Raw genomic sequence first — 19,520 nt, forward strand, 5'->3', positions numbered from 1 at the left:
AACAGGAGGAAGTATAACTGAGGGAGGTGAAAAGTGCAATCTTACTGCGTCACAATTCTGTGGTGGGGAACTGAGGAAGAAATGAACAATATGCTAATCTCCTTTTCATGAATATGCAGTACAACTCCTGTAAATTTTGCAGGAAAATCTAGAACAGAAAATCTACACTGAGACTAAACACAAATGGAAGGAGCCTGCAATTGTCATTCGGAAATTGTGGCATTTATAGAAAATTCTTTGAAATCACATGTTCCATTCATTTGTACTTACTTCATTTGCTGGGTCCTGTTATCATTTGGAGAGTTAGTTTTCAACATTAAATGAATTCAGTCAAGCAATAGAAAATTGAAATAAAGGGGGTAAAAAACTAAGGAAAAGGGAGCCCTATTCAACATTCACTGAATAGGTAGACTTTCCTGGATAAAGTGGACTGAAATAGTACTAGCCATGAGATTTGTTGACCGACCAGAGAAAGTCCTGTTCAACAGGCTGGGTTATCACCTGCCTTTCAGGGATTTCTGTTAATTATGGCAATCTGATCCAGTAGTCTGGTCTAAATCTGCTACTAATTTTACTTGAAACAAATTTGTGTTAGTTTTTTTCATTGTTTGTAAAATAATAACCATTAAGAGTTATTGATGTAGTTTTTGTAAAGTTATGTGTTCTAATTTAGTCTTGTTTCATCTTGTGTCATGTCAGTACCTTTCATCTACAATTGCACTGCAGATTCACCTAGTACTGAGCAAACAGTTAAATATTCAGGCCCTGTCATGGGAGTTACGCAGTCCTTAATGAGTGGAATTGCCTGGATCAATCAGCTTGTATTCAATGTTCTGTTGAATTAAGGTCTCTGACATTGTTTTCTGAAGAATGGCATGTGCAGAGTTTAAAAATTGCCTCAGGTACCACAGTCCCAGTGTAATCTCATCACATCATTCCTGCAGCTTTGTTAGTTGGTGCACATTTGAACTGCTGCCACCCAAATTATTACATTTCCTCTTTAAAGGCAGAATCAAATAGATCTGGCTGAATATTCCAAATTTAGTACAGACAATTAAGGAAGATTTGGAGTTAGGAAATGTACAATTCTAATCCATTGCAGTCCACTGAAGCTGTAAGCCTCAACTTCATGTCAAACAAGCTGGGTTAGCTGCTGTTTCAGGTAAGGATGGAGCAGAATTTCCTTGGGGCTCTTTCAACTCCACCACTGTAACATTGGAGAAGATTTGGATGAAACCCGCTCAAACACACAAATTGTGTTTCCGGTGAAATTAATTACAGCAGCAAAGCAAGGCAAGCCCTGAGGAATTTTACCATCTATATTCTAACTGCAAATCTCAAGGCTAATGCCATAACTCCCAACTCATTCACTGAAAACTGTCCATTTGACTAACGTTCTGAATCTTTTAAGTATAGTGCAGGTAAAGGCAGGCAGTCTGATGGAACATGTTATGCATACATACATGTGTCACTTTGAGGTGGGGTTTGTGTCCTCTGCACTGTCATAAAGCAATACGTTGCATGTTTTCTACTGCAACTCTCTCCCTGGTAAACATCAGATCTTGACTGTATTGTCTGGGAGAAAATCTGAACAAATATTTTCAAGATACTTTGAGGGAAACAAGCTCTTTTTCACCCACTCCTCCCAATCCGGGATATACATTTCCTGCTGCACTTCGCTCAGGTACTGAGCAACAATGTAGCAATTCACCAGTAGCATGGAGAACAGCGAGAACTGTAACTGGTGAAGCAACAGCTGCTGTTTGAGTCTAAAAAAATGACCATTTCGAACATCTGTGAGCTAGAAAATATAACATGATGGCCACAGGTATCTGAGTAAGACTCAAACATCTTGTCTTAAGTTGAATTACATTAAGAAAAATCAACCCAAATTAGCGCCAGAAAGAGGGAATGGTGCAAAAATGAAATGGCCACAAAGAATGCATGGCTACAGCCTAAAATGAATGGAGAAGCTGATGATGTCCATAGGCATTTGAGAAGTTTAAACAGAAATGCAGATTGATATTTGGTAGCTATCTTAAATACACAAGCAAATTAGCTACATCTTTTTATCGATGGGAAAGAGAGACACCTTTATTTTGAACTGTGAAATGAGTGAGGTTGGACATAAAACGCCTGACAACTTTTGAAAGCATACACTCTAATCAAAGTCACATCATCAATATGAATTTCAAAAGTCTGAGGCAGGAACCAAGTCAGCCTGTTGACAATTTCTGAACAAGATTGAAAAATGCAACCCAAAAATATAAATTTAAGGTAACAGTTGGAAGTTTAAAAGCTGTATTTATTTGGGGTTCTGCTCACTCTGAAGTATCTAAAAGAAGATAACAATATCACAGGATGCTCAGACTACACCTGAGAAAATTTGAAAGGAACAAGTCACCCAAAAATAGATATTGTGAAACCAAATAACATCATGGCAAATGAGGAATCTGAGATTTGATAGCTAGGAATAACTGAAAGCATGTAAACTGTATGTTCCAAAGCACAGGAAAAGATGGTCCTTTCCTCCTGTTGCCAAGAGTTGCAGCTGATTTCAGTAAACCTTAAGGTTAAGAAGGTGTCACTGTTGGTAGTATATCCATTGAAAAGTGACCACCCCTCCAAGCAATTAGAAGTAAGAAACTGATCACCATGATCAGAGAGACTACAGATTGGATAAATTTCAGCTTGATGAGAGAAAAAGGTGAAAGTTAAATGAATGGCTTATAGCAGATATTGCAATTCTCAAGGCAGATATTGAAAGGCAAAAACTCTTGACAGAAAATGAGACAACTAATTTGGAAAGCTTGGGCAGCTAAAGAAAAATTTCAAAACTCCACAACATGATGTAGGAGAATAGTTTAATGGTTAAGTCCCATTATGCTAATGAATATGTCATTAGTGATGCCTGTTGACCTCTAGGCACACTTGGATTTCGGACTGAGCCAGCAAGGTCAAGGAGTGCTCTCTCCTGTCTAAACTGTGTTCTATGTTAATGTCAACACAATTTCATAACACGATGAAAAGTTGGAATGAAAAACTATTGTCACTGACCTGGAAATACTGAAGGCTAAGCAGGAATTAATGGGGCAGACTGAATAGAAAGGTAAACTGTAAGCTGTTATTTAGCGTAGAATGAGTCTTAAGAGGGAGATGCTGAAGTTGAGACCAGAACTTTAACATCACATGCAAGAACTTGAAAAGGAAAAGAACAATAGTGCTGTGCACTCAATAACAGAGCTGATGTAGGCATGATGGACCAAATGGCCGCCTCCTGCTGTAATAATTCTATGAAATTCTGTAACAAATTAATAAACTAATGCAGTTTAACACCACACTGAATTAGTGGATGCTGTACTGGAGACCAATGATAAACGGCAAGAAATACTGCAGAGTTTAAAATAGAAAATACAAAAGACTGCTGAAAAACTGGTGGAAGACAGGTGGTTGGAGAAGTTAAGAGAGAAACATGTGCCGCAGAATTGTCACGCAGAACTTGAGTGGAGGCATTGCCAGGCTAAAGACTGATTGTACTGTGCTGCTTTAGCTCAGAAGAGCAAACACAACAATTTATCATTTAATCAATACTATAAATGGTGTTTTTGGACAAAAGAGTATCATACTCTCGGGGTGTTCAATTTATTTATAAAAGTCAATTGTTAATCATTTTTAACTTTCTTGCATTAGATTGAAACAGTCAGACTTATACATAACATTCTACTTTTTAAAGAAGTGCGATAGTTATTACATTAGTCATAAAAAGTTAGGAACTAATTATGTGAAATTACTTTGCTCTGACCAGATTGAGTGGACATAGCTCTCCTTTTTTCTAGCACCCCCTTGGTCATTCACAACATTTTTTTTAGATTTTCCCTTATAAATAGATAGCTATCATGCTTCATTAAAAATTAGTTAACTAGATCATAAATGAAGGAGAACTCATTCCTTTTCTTAAGTGAGAGAGTGTGATTTTATTTCCTGAAAAAATAATAAATGCGACAACAAACACATGCAAATACAGGTATTGAGCTTACTACTGAAAGGTGGGTGGGGGAAGGAGGAGCTTGAGGTTGAGAGAGATGAGAAGAGTTTTCAATATCCTGATTGTTGTTATCCTTGTTGCTTTCGCTGTGCTATGTTACTCAAAGCAAGCTACTAAAATATGGCTCATTTGTATTTTCTAAGTGTAGTTCCATTGTCTTTTTCAAACTTAACACTTTCATCTCCGATGTGTTATTAAGCAAGTATGATAAAGCAAGAGATGCGAATTTCTTGATGTCTTGAAGAAGAAAAAGAAGCCAGATATGTTAATGGAAAGTATATAGAAAGGAAGAAGAAAACATTGAATTTTTTTTATTTCCTTTTATAAATCACACAAGTGTTAAAGAAAATCTTGTTTTTACATGTAAGTTATTCTGATAGTATCAGTCATACATGTTTTTAATTACAGTTTAAGCAATTATGCAACCTGACCTGTTAAAATATTTGGGTGTTGTTAATGTTGGTTTAGTCAGTTTGTACACTGGGAATTTACATGTATGTACGATGTTATAATTTATTGTATAAATTGTTGTTTCTAAGTGGGGAGGGATTGTGCTATGTTGTAAGAGATGAGCATTTGTTTGAATGCTCTCTCTGTTGGGACAAAGAAGCCAAATAAGCTTAAACTTATTAACAATTCAACAGTTAACAAAATAATTAACTGTATGAAGCTAGAACAAAAGAAAAGAAAACCTAATAAAAAGTAGAAAACCAAAAATGCAAAATGTACATGTTTGGTGGAAGGCTTCAGCATATCACGGGATTAAAGTTAACCCTAGGTAATTTTCTTGGTGGATATGAAACTGATACAACAGTCGCTGGTTTGCATTTCCCACCAGGAATGTTTTAACACCTGGGTCTCATTTAAATGTGTTTGATCCACTTCCTTGCCATTCTTAAAAACCAGGGAGTTAGCAGGAGGTCCAGAATGGCTACTGACAGGAGAAAATCAGACTGTCCTTGGCTATTTGCTTTCTGCCAGAAAGGTGGTGACAATAAAAGTTTCAGAGGGTATGGCAGGAATCAAGGAAACAAGGGAATCTGCAGGGACATCCTGCTCCTTCTGATCTGTCAAAGGAAATATAACATTTACTGATTTTAACATCTGCTGATCTTCTTCATTCCTCACACCACTGTCAACCTGTTGTAGCCTGGCCAGAATCCAGAGCATTTTCCACACTGAAGCAAGCTTGGGTTAAATGGCATTGAGATTCTGTTGATTAAACCTTGATTTGCATCAATTCATCACTCTCCTGTAGGCTTTAGGTTGCCATTTGATCTGCTTGCACAGCCCTGCAGATAAAATTAGAACAAATAGGAGTGGGTCAAGCTTTGAGCAGTCACTTCTTCATTGTTGCTTGTTCTCCTGTTTGGTTTCTGCCAAATAGGTAGAATTAATATCCTGCTATGTAGGATCCCCACATGGTAAGTTCCTACCCTTAGCTGTGCTGGCCTGTGAGATGGAGAATAAGCAGATGTGAGTTGTTGCTGTGTGAAGAATTCATCTAGTGACAGGCCTTGGCAGATCACATCCCTATTGAGTCAGCAGTACAGAGAGAGAACCAGCAGACTGAAAGAGCAGCAAGGCATGGAGAACGTATATCCATTTGTGGAAAAGGCTCACACGTTTTAGCCTTTGTATCAAAGATCATCCCATTTTTATGCTAATACATAATGTGGCTATCCTTTCTTGGTGTGAGGTTTGGAGATTAGTTTCCAGAAATATTTGAAGATTGCTTCCGGTCCATTGAAAAGAGGTTCCTGTGGGGTTCCCTCATTTTGTTCACTTTTGTATTTGAAAGCGAAGTAGAGTTTCAACGTGGTGATCTCTTTGAAATTGTTTATTAAACTAGAATGACGCAATATTATTTGAAAGTAAATTCTCTTGTTCAGTATATTTACAACAGGTGATTTCATGCACATATTACATGCTAACCTTTTAAAGTGATAAAATATCAAGTGACCCAGTAACTCGAGAATTGAAAAGAGGATCTATAACCCTGAAATGGCCGTAACTCTGAAGATCACTGTGCATATAACACAAATTTGGAGAAATGGCATAACTGTAGTCATGACTTCAGAACAATAAATGAGTGCATGCTAAATGAAGAAAATAGAATAAATGCACTTACAGCAAACAGTAAAATAAACTACATTGCTGCAGTTGATTATGAGAAATTTGAAAAGCAGATTACGTTGACACAATAACTTATAATTATTGCACAACCCCAGGTGCTTCACACAAGCATAATCAAGCAACAGATTCACAATCTTTAAAACTAGCCGTTCTTATGCTGCCATTGTATCTGTTTGTTATATTTTTGGTAGGGCGATGGTGGTGAGTGTTCTGTTAATGAAATATTGAATTCCATGTCTTTTTACTTGATGAATTTCTTCTTCCAGATAGTGCAATCCCTGGGATTTGCTATTTACCGAGCATTAGATTGGGGCTTGGATGAGAATGAGGAGCGGGAGTTGAGTCAGCAGTTGGAGCAGCTTATTGACCAGATGGCAAACAATGACTCTGAAGGTAGTAATGGTACAGCTGACGAGGGGTACAGCGGGCAAGATGATGAGGAAGAGGGTGATATACCACTACGTTCAGTGAAGACTTTTGAACAAGTAATGAAGGCGTGTGCGGCACATTTATTGAATCGTAATGAAGCAGATTCACATTTTCAAGCAGTCTGCAGGGCATTGTTTGTGGAAACGTTGGAGTTACGGACTTTCCTGGTGAAAATCAAAGATGCTAAAGAGGTAAGACAAAAATTCTGTTAAATGCTGGAGAATACTAGATGTTATAGTTTGTAAATTGTTAAGTTTGAAGGCCAAGCCATTTCACATGGGAACAAAACTGTCAGTATGGTAAAATATTTGCTGTCAGGTTCTACAGATGAGAGCTCTTGCTGATATTGACTCAATCTGCCAAATGAGTTTCCTGGTGTTCAAATAATGCATTTCATCCAACCTGTTCACCTGTTACTGGCTGGGACTGTGCTTCATCGTTATGACACAATCACCTGGGACGATTTCCTCCTTTGTTAAATTGTGAAGAAAAGACAAATGCCTCACAGTTACATGATTTGTATTAAATATTACCTCATCAGTAGTACTTTTATACTGCAAACCTTTTCTGCAGTCTGCAGAACTCTCGTAACGTTGTTATCAGGATTCCTGATTGTGATATTCATATAAAATCATTGAAAAGGTATGGCACAGAGAAAGGTCATTCAGTCCCCACTTCTCAGCACCTGGTCTGCGGCCCTGCAGCCTACAGCATGTCAGGTGCAGACCCATGTTCCTTCTAAATGAATCAAGGGGCCCAGCCCTGACCATCAACTGCGCAGTGAATTCCAAATGCCCATGTCCTTCTACCAAGTTACCTCAAATCTGTGTCCCCATAATTGACTTCTCTGCTGAGGGAAACCGAGCTTCCTGTTGATTCTATTCAAGCTCCTCATCATGTTGCACTGCACAATTAATTTACAGTCTCCTCTGTTCTAAGGAAAACAACTATAGCCTATTCAACCTTTCTCCACAGATGCAGTTTTCAAGCCTGCTAACATTCTTGTAAATGTCTTCTGTACTCTGTCTAAAGCAGTTACATCTTTCCTGTATTGTGGTGACCAGAACTGTACACAAAACTCCAGTCGTGGCCTAACCAGTGTCTCATATAGTTCCAGCGTTACATTCCTGCTTTTGTATTTAGTACCTCATCCAATGGAAGAAAGCATCCCAGATGTTGTCTTGACCATCTTCTGTCTTGTCACCTTCAGAGATCTGTAGACATGCAGACCTGGACTAACTTAAAGAAGGAACCTGACTATCAGAGGTTCATTTTAAAATTCAAATGAATAACAAAAAAAAATTGAGCTTTGTTTTAGATGTCTGTTTTAAATCTCTTTCCCCTGCTTCATATCACATGGTTTGGAGGTCATCTTGTAGGAATTACTGAGGCTAGTCGGGAATGAATTAAGGTAGATGAGGTTGATAATTCAGCAGGGAATGGTAATCAGCAGCCCCCTTCTATTGTTTGGTTTAGCAAGCAAAACCCCAAAAAACATCTCAAGGACTTGAAAAGACTCCCTATTTAAACAACAATATTCATAAATATGTGAACCAGAACAAAAGCTGTCAATTATGATCTTTTTGAAAAAGGGTTCCAGCTGTGAAACTGCTTTATTTTTAAAATATCATAATTTAAGAAAATAGCTTCACTTGAATCGAGAGCACATATATTGTGTCAAGTCACATGGTATATAAAAAAAATGTTCACACACTGGAGTATTCAGAGAAAAAGGCATGATTGGAAAATCATGATCATTTGACAATGCTTCAAAGAAAAACGGGTAAAACTGGTGAATGAAAGATCGAGGTAACACAGTGTAGAGCTGGAGGAACGCAGCAGGCCAGGCAGCATCAGAGGAGCAGGAAAGTTGACATTTTGGTTCGGGACCCTTCTTCAGAAATGGGGGAGGGTGTAGGGAGCTCTGAAATAAATAGAGAGAGGATGGGTGGGACTGGGGAAGATAGGTGGGATGGTGATAGGTGAGTGCAGGGATGGAGTGGTGGGGATTGGTCAGTGAAGTGGGAGGGGCGGATAGGTGGGGGAGAAGATGGGCAGGTTGTGTCAGGTCAGGGAGGCGGGGATGAGAGGGTGTGTTGGACATGGGATGAGGCCAGAGGTGGGGACATTTTGAAACTGGTAAAATCCACATTTACGCCATTAGGCTGTAGGCTCCCGAGGCGGAATATGAGGTGCTGCTCCTCCAGTTTGTGGGTGGCGTCGTTGTGACACTGGAGGAGGCCCAGGATGGACATGTCACCCAGGGAGTGGGAGAGGGAGTTAAAATTGTTGGCGATCAGAAGGTGTTATTGTTTGTCGTGAGCAGAGTGCAGATACTCTACAAAACGGTCTCTGAGCCTCCGCTTGCTCTCACCGACATAGAGGTGGCCACATCGGCAGCAGCAGATGCAGTAGACCAAGTTGACAGATGTGCAGGTGAACCCCTTTCTAATATGGAAAGGTTGCTTTGGGCCTTGAATGGAGGTGAGGGGAGGGGTGTAGCACTTCCTGCGGTTGCAGGGAAAGGTACCAGGGGTGGTGAGGTTAGTGGGGAGTGTGGAGTTGATGAGGGAGTCATGGAAAGAGTAGTCCCTACGATAGGCAGATAGGGGTGGGGAGGGAAATATTTCTTTGGTTGTGGGATCGGATTGTAGGAGGCAGAAGTGGTGGAGAATGATATGTTGGATGCGGAGGTTGGTGTGGTGATATGTGAGGACAAGGGGAATCCTGTCTTTGCTTTTGTTGGGGGAGGGGGTGTGAGGGCAGAAGTGCAGGACACGCAAGAGATGCAGTTGAGGGCATTTTCAACCACCAAAGTTGCGGTCCTTGAAATGAGAGGACATCTGGGATGTCCGGGAGTGGAACGCCCCATCTTGGGAGCAGATGTGGAGGAGGCAGAGGAATCGGGAGTAGGGGATTGCATTCTTTCAGGAAGGTGAGTGAGAGGAGATGTGGTCTAGTTGCTGTGGGAGTTGGTGGGCTTGAAATAGATGTCAGTTTCGAGGCGGTCACCAGAGATGGAGACAGAGGTCCAGGAGGGGGAGAGAGGTATTGGAGATGTTCCAGGTGAATTTGAGGTTGGGGTGAAAGGTGTTAGTAAAGTTGATGAACTGTTCAAGCTCCTCATGAGAGCACGAGGCAGCGCGGATGCAGTCATCGATGTAATGGAGGAAGAGGTGGGGGTTAGTGCCAATGTAGCAGCGGAAGAGGGCCTGTTCCATGTATCCTATGAAGACGCAGGCATAGCTTGGGCCCATGCAGGTGCCCAGGGCCACCCCCTCAGTCTGTAGGAAATGGGATGCTGAGTGTGTGTACTTGAGGATCCGTAGAGTGATCGAGGTCTGACTTGTATGTGTCAAAAGGGAGGTCACTGTAACTTTTGTGTTCATTTCCCATGATGTAATGTTTTTTGCCTGTGTACTGTTGTTCTCACTATTTGGTTTGATCATGGAATTTGCATGTATGGTGATTGATCTGGTCAGCTTACAAGGTTTTACTTTGCCTTTTGTCAAAGTGATCAAGATTTATATGGGAGCTGCCTGGGTCATATGGATTAGCAGGAATGGTTCTGGATTGCTTGGATTTTTAGTTCAAGACCAGTTCAATAAAGGTGATCAACTATACCTTTGTCAGTAGAAATGATACGTTTAATCTGGTTTTACTCACCTGGTGGTAGCCTGGAAAATCTGGCCCACAGAATCCTCTACCTGTATTTCCACCCACACCAATAAAAATATATAACATCCGCTCAGTACCACCCGCTGATGGCAGCATTAAAATCATCAGCTCAAGGTACGGTTTGAACCCACGTCCTGCACTCCTTACGGTTATACGTTGAGTCCCTAGTCCCTTGCTGCAGCTGCTTGCCTGTCCTGCTATGATCACACATATTAAACACGTTTGAAATCTTTCACGGAAGTGAAATGTTTGGTGTGTATGCAAGAAAATGTCAATGTGTTTATGGCTCAATAGATAAAAGAAACCAATCAAACCAGAACAACAGGAACAAAGTTTGGCACTGCCCTGTGCAAATACCTGAGCAAATGTTCATGAGGTGATTCAGCACTGTGCACTTATGACATCTTTCTAATTTTAATTTAAATCTTGACTGTTTGGTTAGGTTGCTGTTCCTGATGATTATCTCATATTTCAGTTGCACCACTTTTATCTAACACACCCATAAAACCCATGGTGGCGACCTGCATTCTTTTCATTTCTGTACCTATAAATGGAACTCATTATTTATACCTCCCTGGTTTACTGTTTTTTTTTTAATGAGACAAAACCACTTCCATTGAATTTTTTTTGGATAGTAGCCACTTAGTTGTCATAATAATCCCACCCCCACCACCAACCGAAAGCTTCACTCTATATGTGTGGGTGCAGAAGGATGTAATTCCCTGCACCAGAGGACTGTGACAGCTTCGTCATTGAGTATGTTAAAACAGATCGATAACATTCTACATATTAAAAATGACAAGGGATACAGGGGTAGTGGTATTTGAAGTAGAAGATCAGTGTAATCTCATTGAATGGTGGAGCAGGTGCAAAGGGCTGTTGGCTTATCCTTGCTCCTGTTTTTTTTTAAGTTCCTTTACGCCTGCACAACATTTCCCACACTTGGGTCATTTCGCACACAATGCCACATTTTTAGTTGGGCCGTCTGAGCTTTCTTTTCAGGGTCTCAACTTCAGCCTTCAGCTCACCAGTCCCATTCACACAATCACTCTGTCATAATCTCTGTTGATGTACACAGGTCACACCTCAAAAAGCTGTTGATTTGTTAGGTGTGGGAGAAAGGCTGTGGAACACCTGATAATGTATAGAATACTGTGTACATTTCTGTTCGCCCTGCTATATGAAGAATGTTGTTAAACTAGAATGGACATGGAAAAAATTTAGAAGGATGTTGCCAGGACTGGAGGGTTTCAACTTTAGGGAGAGGCTGAATATGCTGGGACTTTTTTCTTTGGAGCATGGGAGGCTGAAGGCTGATCTTATAGAGGTTTATAAAATCATGAGGGTCATAGATAAAGTGAATAGCCGAGGTCTTTTTCCAAAGGTGGGGGAGCCTAAAACTAGAGGGCGTAGGTTTAAGGTGAGGGAAGAAAGATTTAAAAGGGACCTAAGGGGACTTCTTCACACGGAGGGTGATGCACATATGGAATGAGCTGCTAGAGGTAGATACAATTACGATATTTAAAAGACATTTGAACAGACACATGAATAGGAAAGGTTTAGAGGGATGTGGGCCAAATGCAGATAAATGGGTAGTTCAGTTTAGGATACCTGGTTGGCATGGATGAGTTGGACCAAAAGGTCTGTTTCTGTGCTGTATGACTCAATGACTATGTGAAATGCAGAAGATTTTGCAGATCAATAATATAATTATTAAATATCATTTGCTGTATTTGTTTTTAAACTGGCTTTATCTTAATACCTATCTGACTATGAGCTCCATCTATGCTGCTTACCTCTGGAAGCCATCAGGAAAATACTTGGTGACTAAATACAAAATAAAAATGGTGCACAAAATGTATTGACTTTTGATAAAGTTCATACCATGCCAATCAATTGACTTTATTTTCCTTTAAAAAATTATTTTTCAACTGAAAACAACAAATGCTGGAGATCACAGTGGGTCAGGCAGCGTCTATGGACAGAGAGCAAGCTAGCGTTTCAAGTCTAGATGACCCTATTTAATTTTCAATGTTGATTGGAAGCCCATAAACAAACCAGAGAAAATTATAGCAATGCAAAGATAGCAGAATAAACATTAATAAAAAATATGAATCAGCATGAAAGATTATGCTCCAATAGGTCGTGAAACATGGAGTCTACAAAAAGGAATCATTTTTTGTACTATGCTCTATATAGCCCAATAATAATTATCAATGTTTGATGAATTTTGTTATTTATTCATGTGATGTTGGCGTCACTGGCTGAGTCAGCAGTTATTCCCCTTCTCTAGTTGCCCTTGGTAAAGTGATGGTGAAATCTGTCTTTAAACTGCTGCAGACTGTTTGCTGTAGGTAAACCCACACTGCTATGGGGAAGCGTGTAATGAATATGAGCTCAAGTTCATTTCTCCCTCTTGCTGGTTGGTGATTTTTATTGGGAGATACAGATAAAGGTCTAACTGAACAAATTAACCTAAGTTACACATAAACAGAATGCATGATCAATGACTTCATTTGCCAAAAACTCTAGGAGGGAGCTAAAAATAACAGTCCTGTATTAGCAACATAGAATGCTTACTGATTTTAATCACCCTGCTGTTCACCCAGCCCCTTGGGCTCTTACTGTTTGGACATTGTATAAGGGTGCTCCTTTCCCAGAGCTGGTCATCATCGCTGGAAGCTAACAATATGAGGAAGGGTTCTGAAGAAGGTTCACTTAGACTCAAAATTTTAATTTTGCTTTCTCTTCACAGATGCTGCTGGATCTGCTGAGTCCTCCCAGCATTTTCTGTTTTTGTAACTAACAATGTGACTTGCCTTTGTTTTAATGCTACCTGAACCAGCTGAAACCAGAACATTGTGACTATGGGTAATCAGTCAAACATATCTGTGTCAGTGAAATTGCATTAATAACATTTCAGAAATACTTTACAAATTTCCCCAACATCATTGCCCAAATGCAAAAGCACCCAAACTGACATAATCTGGATTGTGTCCTGTGTGTTTGTGATTGCTATGGCTTAGTGGCAGCATCCTTGTTTCTGAATCATAAGGTTCTGAGTTTGAATCCCATCCCAGGGCAGAAGCACAAAATTTGAGGCTCACAGACTGCACCTTTATGGTACTGGCGGACTGCAGTAATAATGATGGTACCTCTTTCAGGCAAGATGTTAAACCAAGGTCCTGTCTCCCTCTGGTTAATGTAAACGATCCCATGGCAATATTTCAAAGGAGTCATCTTTAGTGTCCTGATGATATTTATCTGTCAGTTAACAGCACAAAGAAAAGGTTATCTGGTCATCACCACGTTGTTTGTGAGAACTTGATGTGCTGCTGCATTTACTATACGTAACAACAGTGAATACAATCCAAAAATATGTAATTGCTTGTAAAGCTTTGAGAAGTCTTCTGGTTATAATGGCTGCTATATGAGTGCATGTCTTTCTTTACAAAATAAAGTTATTTATTATTCTTGCCCTCACCAGTTTCTTTTGGTTCTCTTATCACGCCAGACAAAGATTTTGAATTTCTCATTCTTCATAGAATCATAGAATCCTACAGCGTGGAAACAAGCCATTCGGCCCAACAAGTCCACACCACCCCTCTGAACAGCATCCCACCCGGACCCATTTCCCTAATTTCCCATGTCTAACCCACCTAACCTTAACATCCCTGGGCAGTATGGGTTATTTAGTATGGCCAATTCACCTACCCTGCACATCTTTGTTTACAAATTACCTTTCCACACACTGTGTCACTGTAACACTGCTTAGGTTTTCCTCCTGTGTTGCTCTGTCCCTGGTGTCCAGCTGCACGTCACATTCCTCCTTCCATTCCAATTCTTGCAGCAGAACTTTTAACCATCATAAATATCATCTACAATTCTTTTCCTAAACTCCATCACACCTCCTTTCACTTCCAAAACCATCCTCATTACTGTAAGGTATGGTAAACCATTCCGACAGCTTTAAGGATGATGTACATTACCATCATGTGTCCCAAACCATCTCCTAATTCTCTCGCTCTGTGTCTGCGTGCCCCCACCTCCCCTAATATGGAGAGGCAGTGTTGTCATCGAGCATGCACTGACATTCACATTCTGAGACCTCCGACAACTGGGGACTGGATAAGGAAGCAGATTTTTCAGGCTTGTTTTGAAGAAAACTGGGAAAGCTGCCTGCCAATGGATTGTTGCTGCTGCTTCTGATTTGAGTTTCGAGGAGCATGTAGTAACATGCAATATTGCACCTCAGTTCAGCGGGAATATGTGCAGGAAATTTTAGTGGAAGGTCCAAAGTAATAGAGCCAACTTTTAAAAAAAATCAAAGAACTGGATCAAAAACAGAAATTGCTGGTAAAACTCCACTGCAGAGTCAACATTTTATGTCCAGTGACCTTCCTTCAGAACAGTTCTGAAGTTCTTTGGTTTTCTCGAAGAGCTGTGGATGCTGGAAATCAGAGAGAAAAACAGAAATTGCTGGAAAACCTCAGCAGGTCTGGCAGCATTTGTGGAGAGAAAGCGGAGTTAATCTTTTGGGTCCAGGGACCTGTTGGGTTTTTGCAGCAATTTCTGTTTTTGTTTGTAATGGAACTAATTATCTGGATTTTGCTTAAGAGTGAACAGTAATATCAGTAATGGAAAAAAGAATGAAACCTGACAGACCATTTGGCATTGACAAAGTAAATGATAGGCAGAAACAGCCTATTAGCCCTGCGAATTCCTCCTTACTAGTGTCTGGGGCTAGTGCCAAAATTGCCTCACAGGCAATGTTTCAGATACCACCATCACCATCCCTAGATATGTCCTGACCCAGCGGTAGGACAGACCCAGCAGAGGTGGTGGCACAGTGGTATATAGTTAGAAGGGAGTTGCCCTGGGAATCCTCAACATTGATCCAGAACTCATGAAGTCTCGTGGCTTCAGGTTAAACAGGCAAGGAAACCTTTTCCGTAGGGTTGGGGAGTTCAAAACTAGAGGGCATATTTCGAAGGTGAGAGGAGAAAGATTTAAAAGGGACCCAGGGGCAACTTTTTCACACAAAAGGTGGTTTGTATGTGGAATGAACTGCCAGAGAAAGTGGTAGATGCAGGTACAGTTACAACATTTGGACAGGTGCATGAATAGGAAAGGTTTAGAGGGATATGGGCCAAATGGAGAAAATTGGTCGAGTTTAATTATAGGAAACTTGGTCGTCATGGACAAGTTGGCCTGAAGGGTCTGTTTCCATGTTGTGTGACTCTATGACTAGCACTCACTTAAGCGGAAATCAGACAACTTGCAGTGACTGCAAATGGACAGTGAAATTCAAAAATTTGGAATTCGCTGTACAAGTTGCCCTGCTTTTCCAAAAGCTGCCTAATAATGTTATGTGACCATATGAATCATTGTTCAAATGGCATGAATTAACTGTATTCACTTCAATATGGACTAAATTCACCTGAAGAAATTAGTACTAGTCCATTCGAGTATAAGTGTCATTTTAATGATAATGTTACTACCAAACATCTTTTCTGGTATTGAAAGTCAACTTCAACAGCTTTTATATATTTTCAGCATTTAATTGTTGGAAAATTTGGAGTTTTTCTTCACTTTTACTTTCTAGTTTGTCTCTCTTAATCCCATCTTTTTACCCCCTTTTAATTTTGCTTCAAAGTTTGTAAAATCATGAGGGGCATGGAAAGAGTAAATACTCAAGGTCTTTTCCCCAGAATAGGGCAATCCAAAACTAGAGGGCATAGGTTTAAGGCGAGAGAGGAAAGATTTCAAAGGGACCTAAGGGGCAACATTTTCACATAGAGGGTGGTGTGTGTGTGGAATGAGGTGCCAGAGGAGATGGTGAAGTCTAGTACAATTACAACATTTAAAAGGCATTTGGATGAAACATAGAAACATAGAAGGTAGGAGCAGGAGGAGGCCATTCGGCCCTTTGAGCCTGCTCCGCCATTCTTCTTGATCATGGCTGATCGTCCAACTCAATAGCCTAATCCTGCTTTCTCCCCATAACCTTTGATTCCATATGCCCTGAGTGCTATATCTAGTCGCTTTGTGAATACATTCAATGTTTTGGCATCAACTACTTCCTGTGGTAATGAATTCCACAGGTTCACCGCTCTTTGGGTGAAGAAATGTCTCCGTATATGAATAGGATGGGTTTAGAGGGATATGGGCCAAATGCTGGTAAATGGGACTAGATTAATTTTGACCGAAGGGTTCTGTTTCCGTGCAGTATATCTCTATTACTCTGTTACTCTTAATTCAGATTCCAGACAGAAACCTGATAGATCGTATTTTGATTTGTACTTAAAACACACCCCTGGTACAGTACCCAAAAGCACCACTTGTACAATATTCACACAGAAACCCTTTATCTAATACCTTAGTAGGGTTAAGTTACTTGTGATGTAATTTTATAACCTGGAACTGCAGGTTGCTTCTTTTGGATTTATTACACATCTAAGCTTAAATATACTCAGCTTTGAGAATCTTCTCCAGAGTTTTATCCCAACCCTTCTGTTCTGGGACTAACAGCAACTCCTCGCTCTAAGGTAACCTAATTCACTTTATGAAATAACTCCACAGAGACTAGTATCCCATCACCAAGTCCTTTAATTACAAGTGCATCATACTTGACACTGGGTCTGGCTTGCTCAGAGCACCTCTCAAAATGAGAGAACCTCTAACACTCCTGCTTATATCTGTCACCCAGGGCTCCCTGATTGGACCAGGTTAACAGCCCCAATCAGGGAACTCATATTCTATGACGTCCACCTGGCTGACCTATTTACAATCACTGCACTTTATAACCTTCCGTTCTCAGAAGCACCGGTCTATACGGCCATCGTATTTCTAAGGAACTTAACTGACTGCTCAAAACTAAAAGTAAAAGTCAAACCAAAAGAGGCCTTCTCTAAGTTTTTGGTGTTTTCCTTCAGCTTAAAAGCAAGTTCCAGAAATCTCCAACAAATCTTGAAGGCCCATTATTTGCATTCCCGGGTTGCAAAACAATCCCATGATAAGAAAAAAAAATCAATTTGTCATCGTAAAAACCCATTCACTCGAAAGCCTTGCCTCAAAAACTGTTCTAAAAGTAATCACCATTGTTGTGAACTTACAAATTAATTATTAACTTCAGACACAACGAAAAACCCCAGGTTACTGACTGAAAAACCAAACACAAACTAACAATAAATGATATTAAACATGTATATCTCAATCCCTCAGTTTACATCACACACCTTCTCTGACCCTCTCAGTATGACATCAAGTGGGCTGGTCTTTGGGCATTCATTTCTTATCATCACTGTGAACTTTCAAAGCGCTGCATGGTTATATAATAAGAAGAAAACTTACGTCAGTTAAAATCAAGTGCATTGCGAAATCTTGCTACTATTCGCCTAATGTTGACATTTTAAATTGGTATCAAGGAAAGGAATTATGCCAAAATGCGAGGACAGCAATAATTATGGGAGATAACACAGTGTGGAGCTGAAAGAGCACAGCAGGCCAGGCATCATCAGAGGAGCAGGAAAGTTGACGTTTCGGGTCGGGACCCTTCTGAAGAATGATTGATTTCTGAAGAACCAACAGCAGGCAGGCAGCATCAGAGGAGCAGGAAAGTTGATTCTTCAGAAATCATTCTTCAGAAGGGTCCCGACCCAAAACGTCAACTTTCCTGCCCCTCTGATGCTGCCTGGCCTGCTGTGTTCCTCCAGCCCCACACTGTGTTATCTCCAACTCCAGCATCGGCAGTTTGTACTATCTCTGAACAATCATGGGAGATTTTAATCCACATTTGGACTGGAAAAGAAAGATGTGCAAAGCTAGTAAAGATGAGGAATTCATTGAATGTTTCAGGATAGTTTCTTAGAAAAGTATGTTTTGGAGCCAACCACAGAGCAGCTTATACTAGAGCTGCTTTTGAATAATTAATGACCTCGTAGTAAAGGTGTCCCTAGGTAACAGAATGACGTGTATCTGAATCTTACATCAGTTTGAAAATGAAGGAATGAGTCTGATATGATCTTTTTAAACTTGAAAAACGACAATAATAAGGGCATGAAAGCAGTGCTGGCTCATGTGAATTGGAAAATTTTGTTGAAGGATAGACCATTTGTGTTGCATTTGTGGACAAATTCCTAGAGACAGACCTGCCATCTGTGGTTAATCGGAAGCTTTACTTATTGTATCTGACTTAAAGAAAAGCATATACTTATGCAGGGACAAATGGCAGGTTAGAAGCTTGGGCAGGAAGTTTTTTTTAAAAAGCAAGGGATGGCTGGCAGCTTAATAAGGAGGTAAGTTTTAGAATACAAAAGAAAGTGAGCCAGAGAAGAAAAAAAGTAGGGTTACTGTAAATATTTTAAAAAGACAAGTTAACAGTTTATGTATTGATGCTATAGAAAATTTAACTGCAGAGTCAATAATGAAAGACAACAAGATGGCAGATAAATTGAACAGGTATTTTGCATTGGTCTTTACCATACAGGACACAAGTAGCAACTCAGAAACAGCTGTAAATCGGGCGATGGAAGTGAGGGAGGGAAGCAGAAAATTTACCAGAGAAGCGATATTGAATAATTCATTTGAACTGGGGCTGACAAGCACCCAGGTCTCAATGGATTTCATCCTAGGATCTTAAAAGAAGTCATTATTCAAGGACCGTAACATCCCCCCCTCGGTGGTCGAGAACGCCCTCAACCATGTCTCCCACATCTCCCGCACCTCATCCCTCACACCCTGTCCACGCAATAAGAACCAAAAAAGAATCCCCCTCGTCCTCACGTACCACCCCACCAACCTCCGGATCCAACGCATCATCCTCCGACACTTCCGCCATCTGCAATCCGACCCCACCACCAAAGACATCTTTCCCTCCCCACCTTTATCTGCTTTCCGGAGGGACAACTCTCTCCGTGACTCCCTTGTCCGCTCCACACTCCCCTCCAGCTCCACCACACCCGGCACTTTTCCCTGCAACCGCAGGAAGTGCTACACCTGCCCCCATACCTCCTCCCTCACCCCCATCCCAGGCCCCAAGAAGACTTTCCACATCAAGCAGATGTTCACCTGCACATCTGCCAATGTGGTATACTGCATCCGCTGTACCCGGTGTGGCTTCCTGTACATCGGGGAAACCAAGCGGAGGCTCAGGGACCGCTTTGCAGAACACCTACGCTCGGTTTGCAATAAACAACTGCACCTCCCAGTCGCGAACCATTTCAACTCCCCC

General features: G+C 40.7%; 1 protein-coding gene across 2 annotated transcripts in view; it reads left to right on the top strand.

Moving 5' to 3' along the window:
- spire2 (spire-type actin nucleation factor 2) overlaps positions 1-19,520 on the top strand; it is an 82,768-nt gene that overhangs the window by 19,153 nt on the left and 44,095 nt on the right. For both annotated transcript variants that reach the window (XM_020510078.2, XM_048605662.1), the window contains exon 3: positions 6,448-6,801. In XM_020510078.2, the coding sequence (XP_020365667.1) occupies positions 6,448-6,801 (354 nt within the window). The remainder of the gene's footprint in view (positions 1-6,447; positions 6,802-19,520) is intronic.

The sequence above is a fragment of the Rhincodon typus genome, chromosome 15 (assembly GCF_021869965.1).
Source record: "Rhincodon typus isolate 14 chromosome 15, sRhiTyp1.1, whole genome shotgun sequence".
Lineage (NCBI taxonomy): Eukaryota > Metazoa > Chordata > Chondrichthyes > Orectolobiformes > Rhincodontidae > Rhincodon > Rhincodon typus.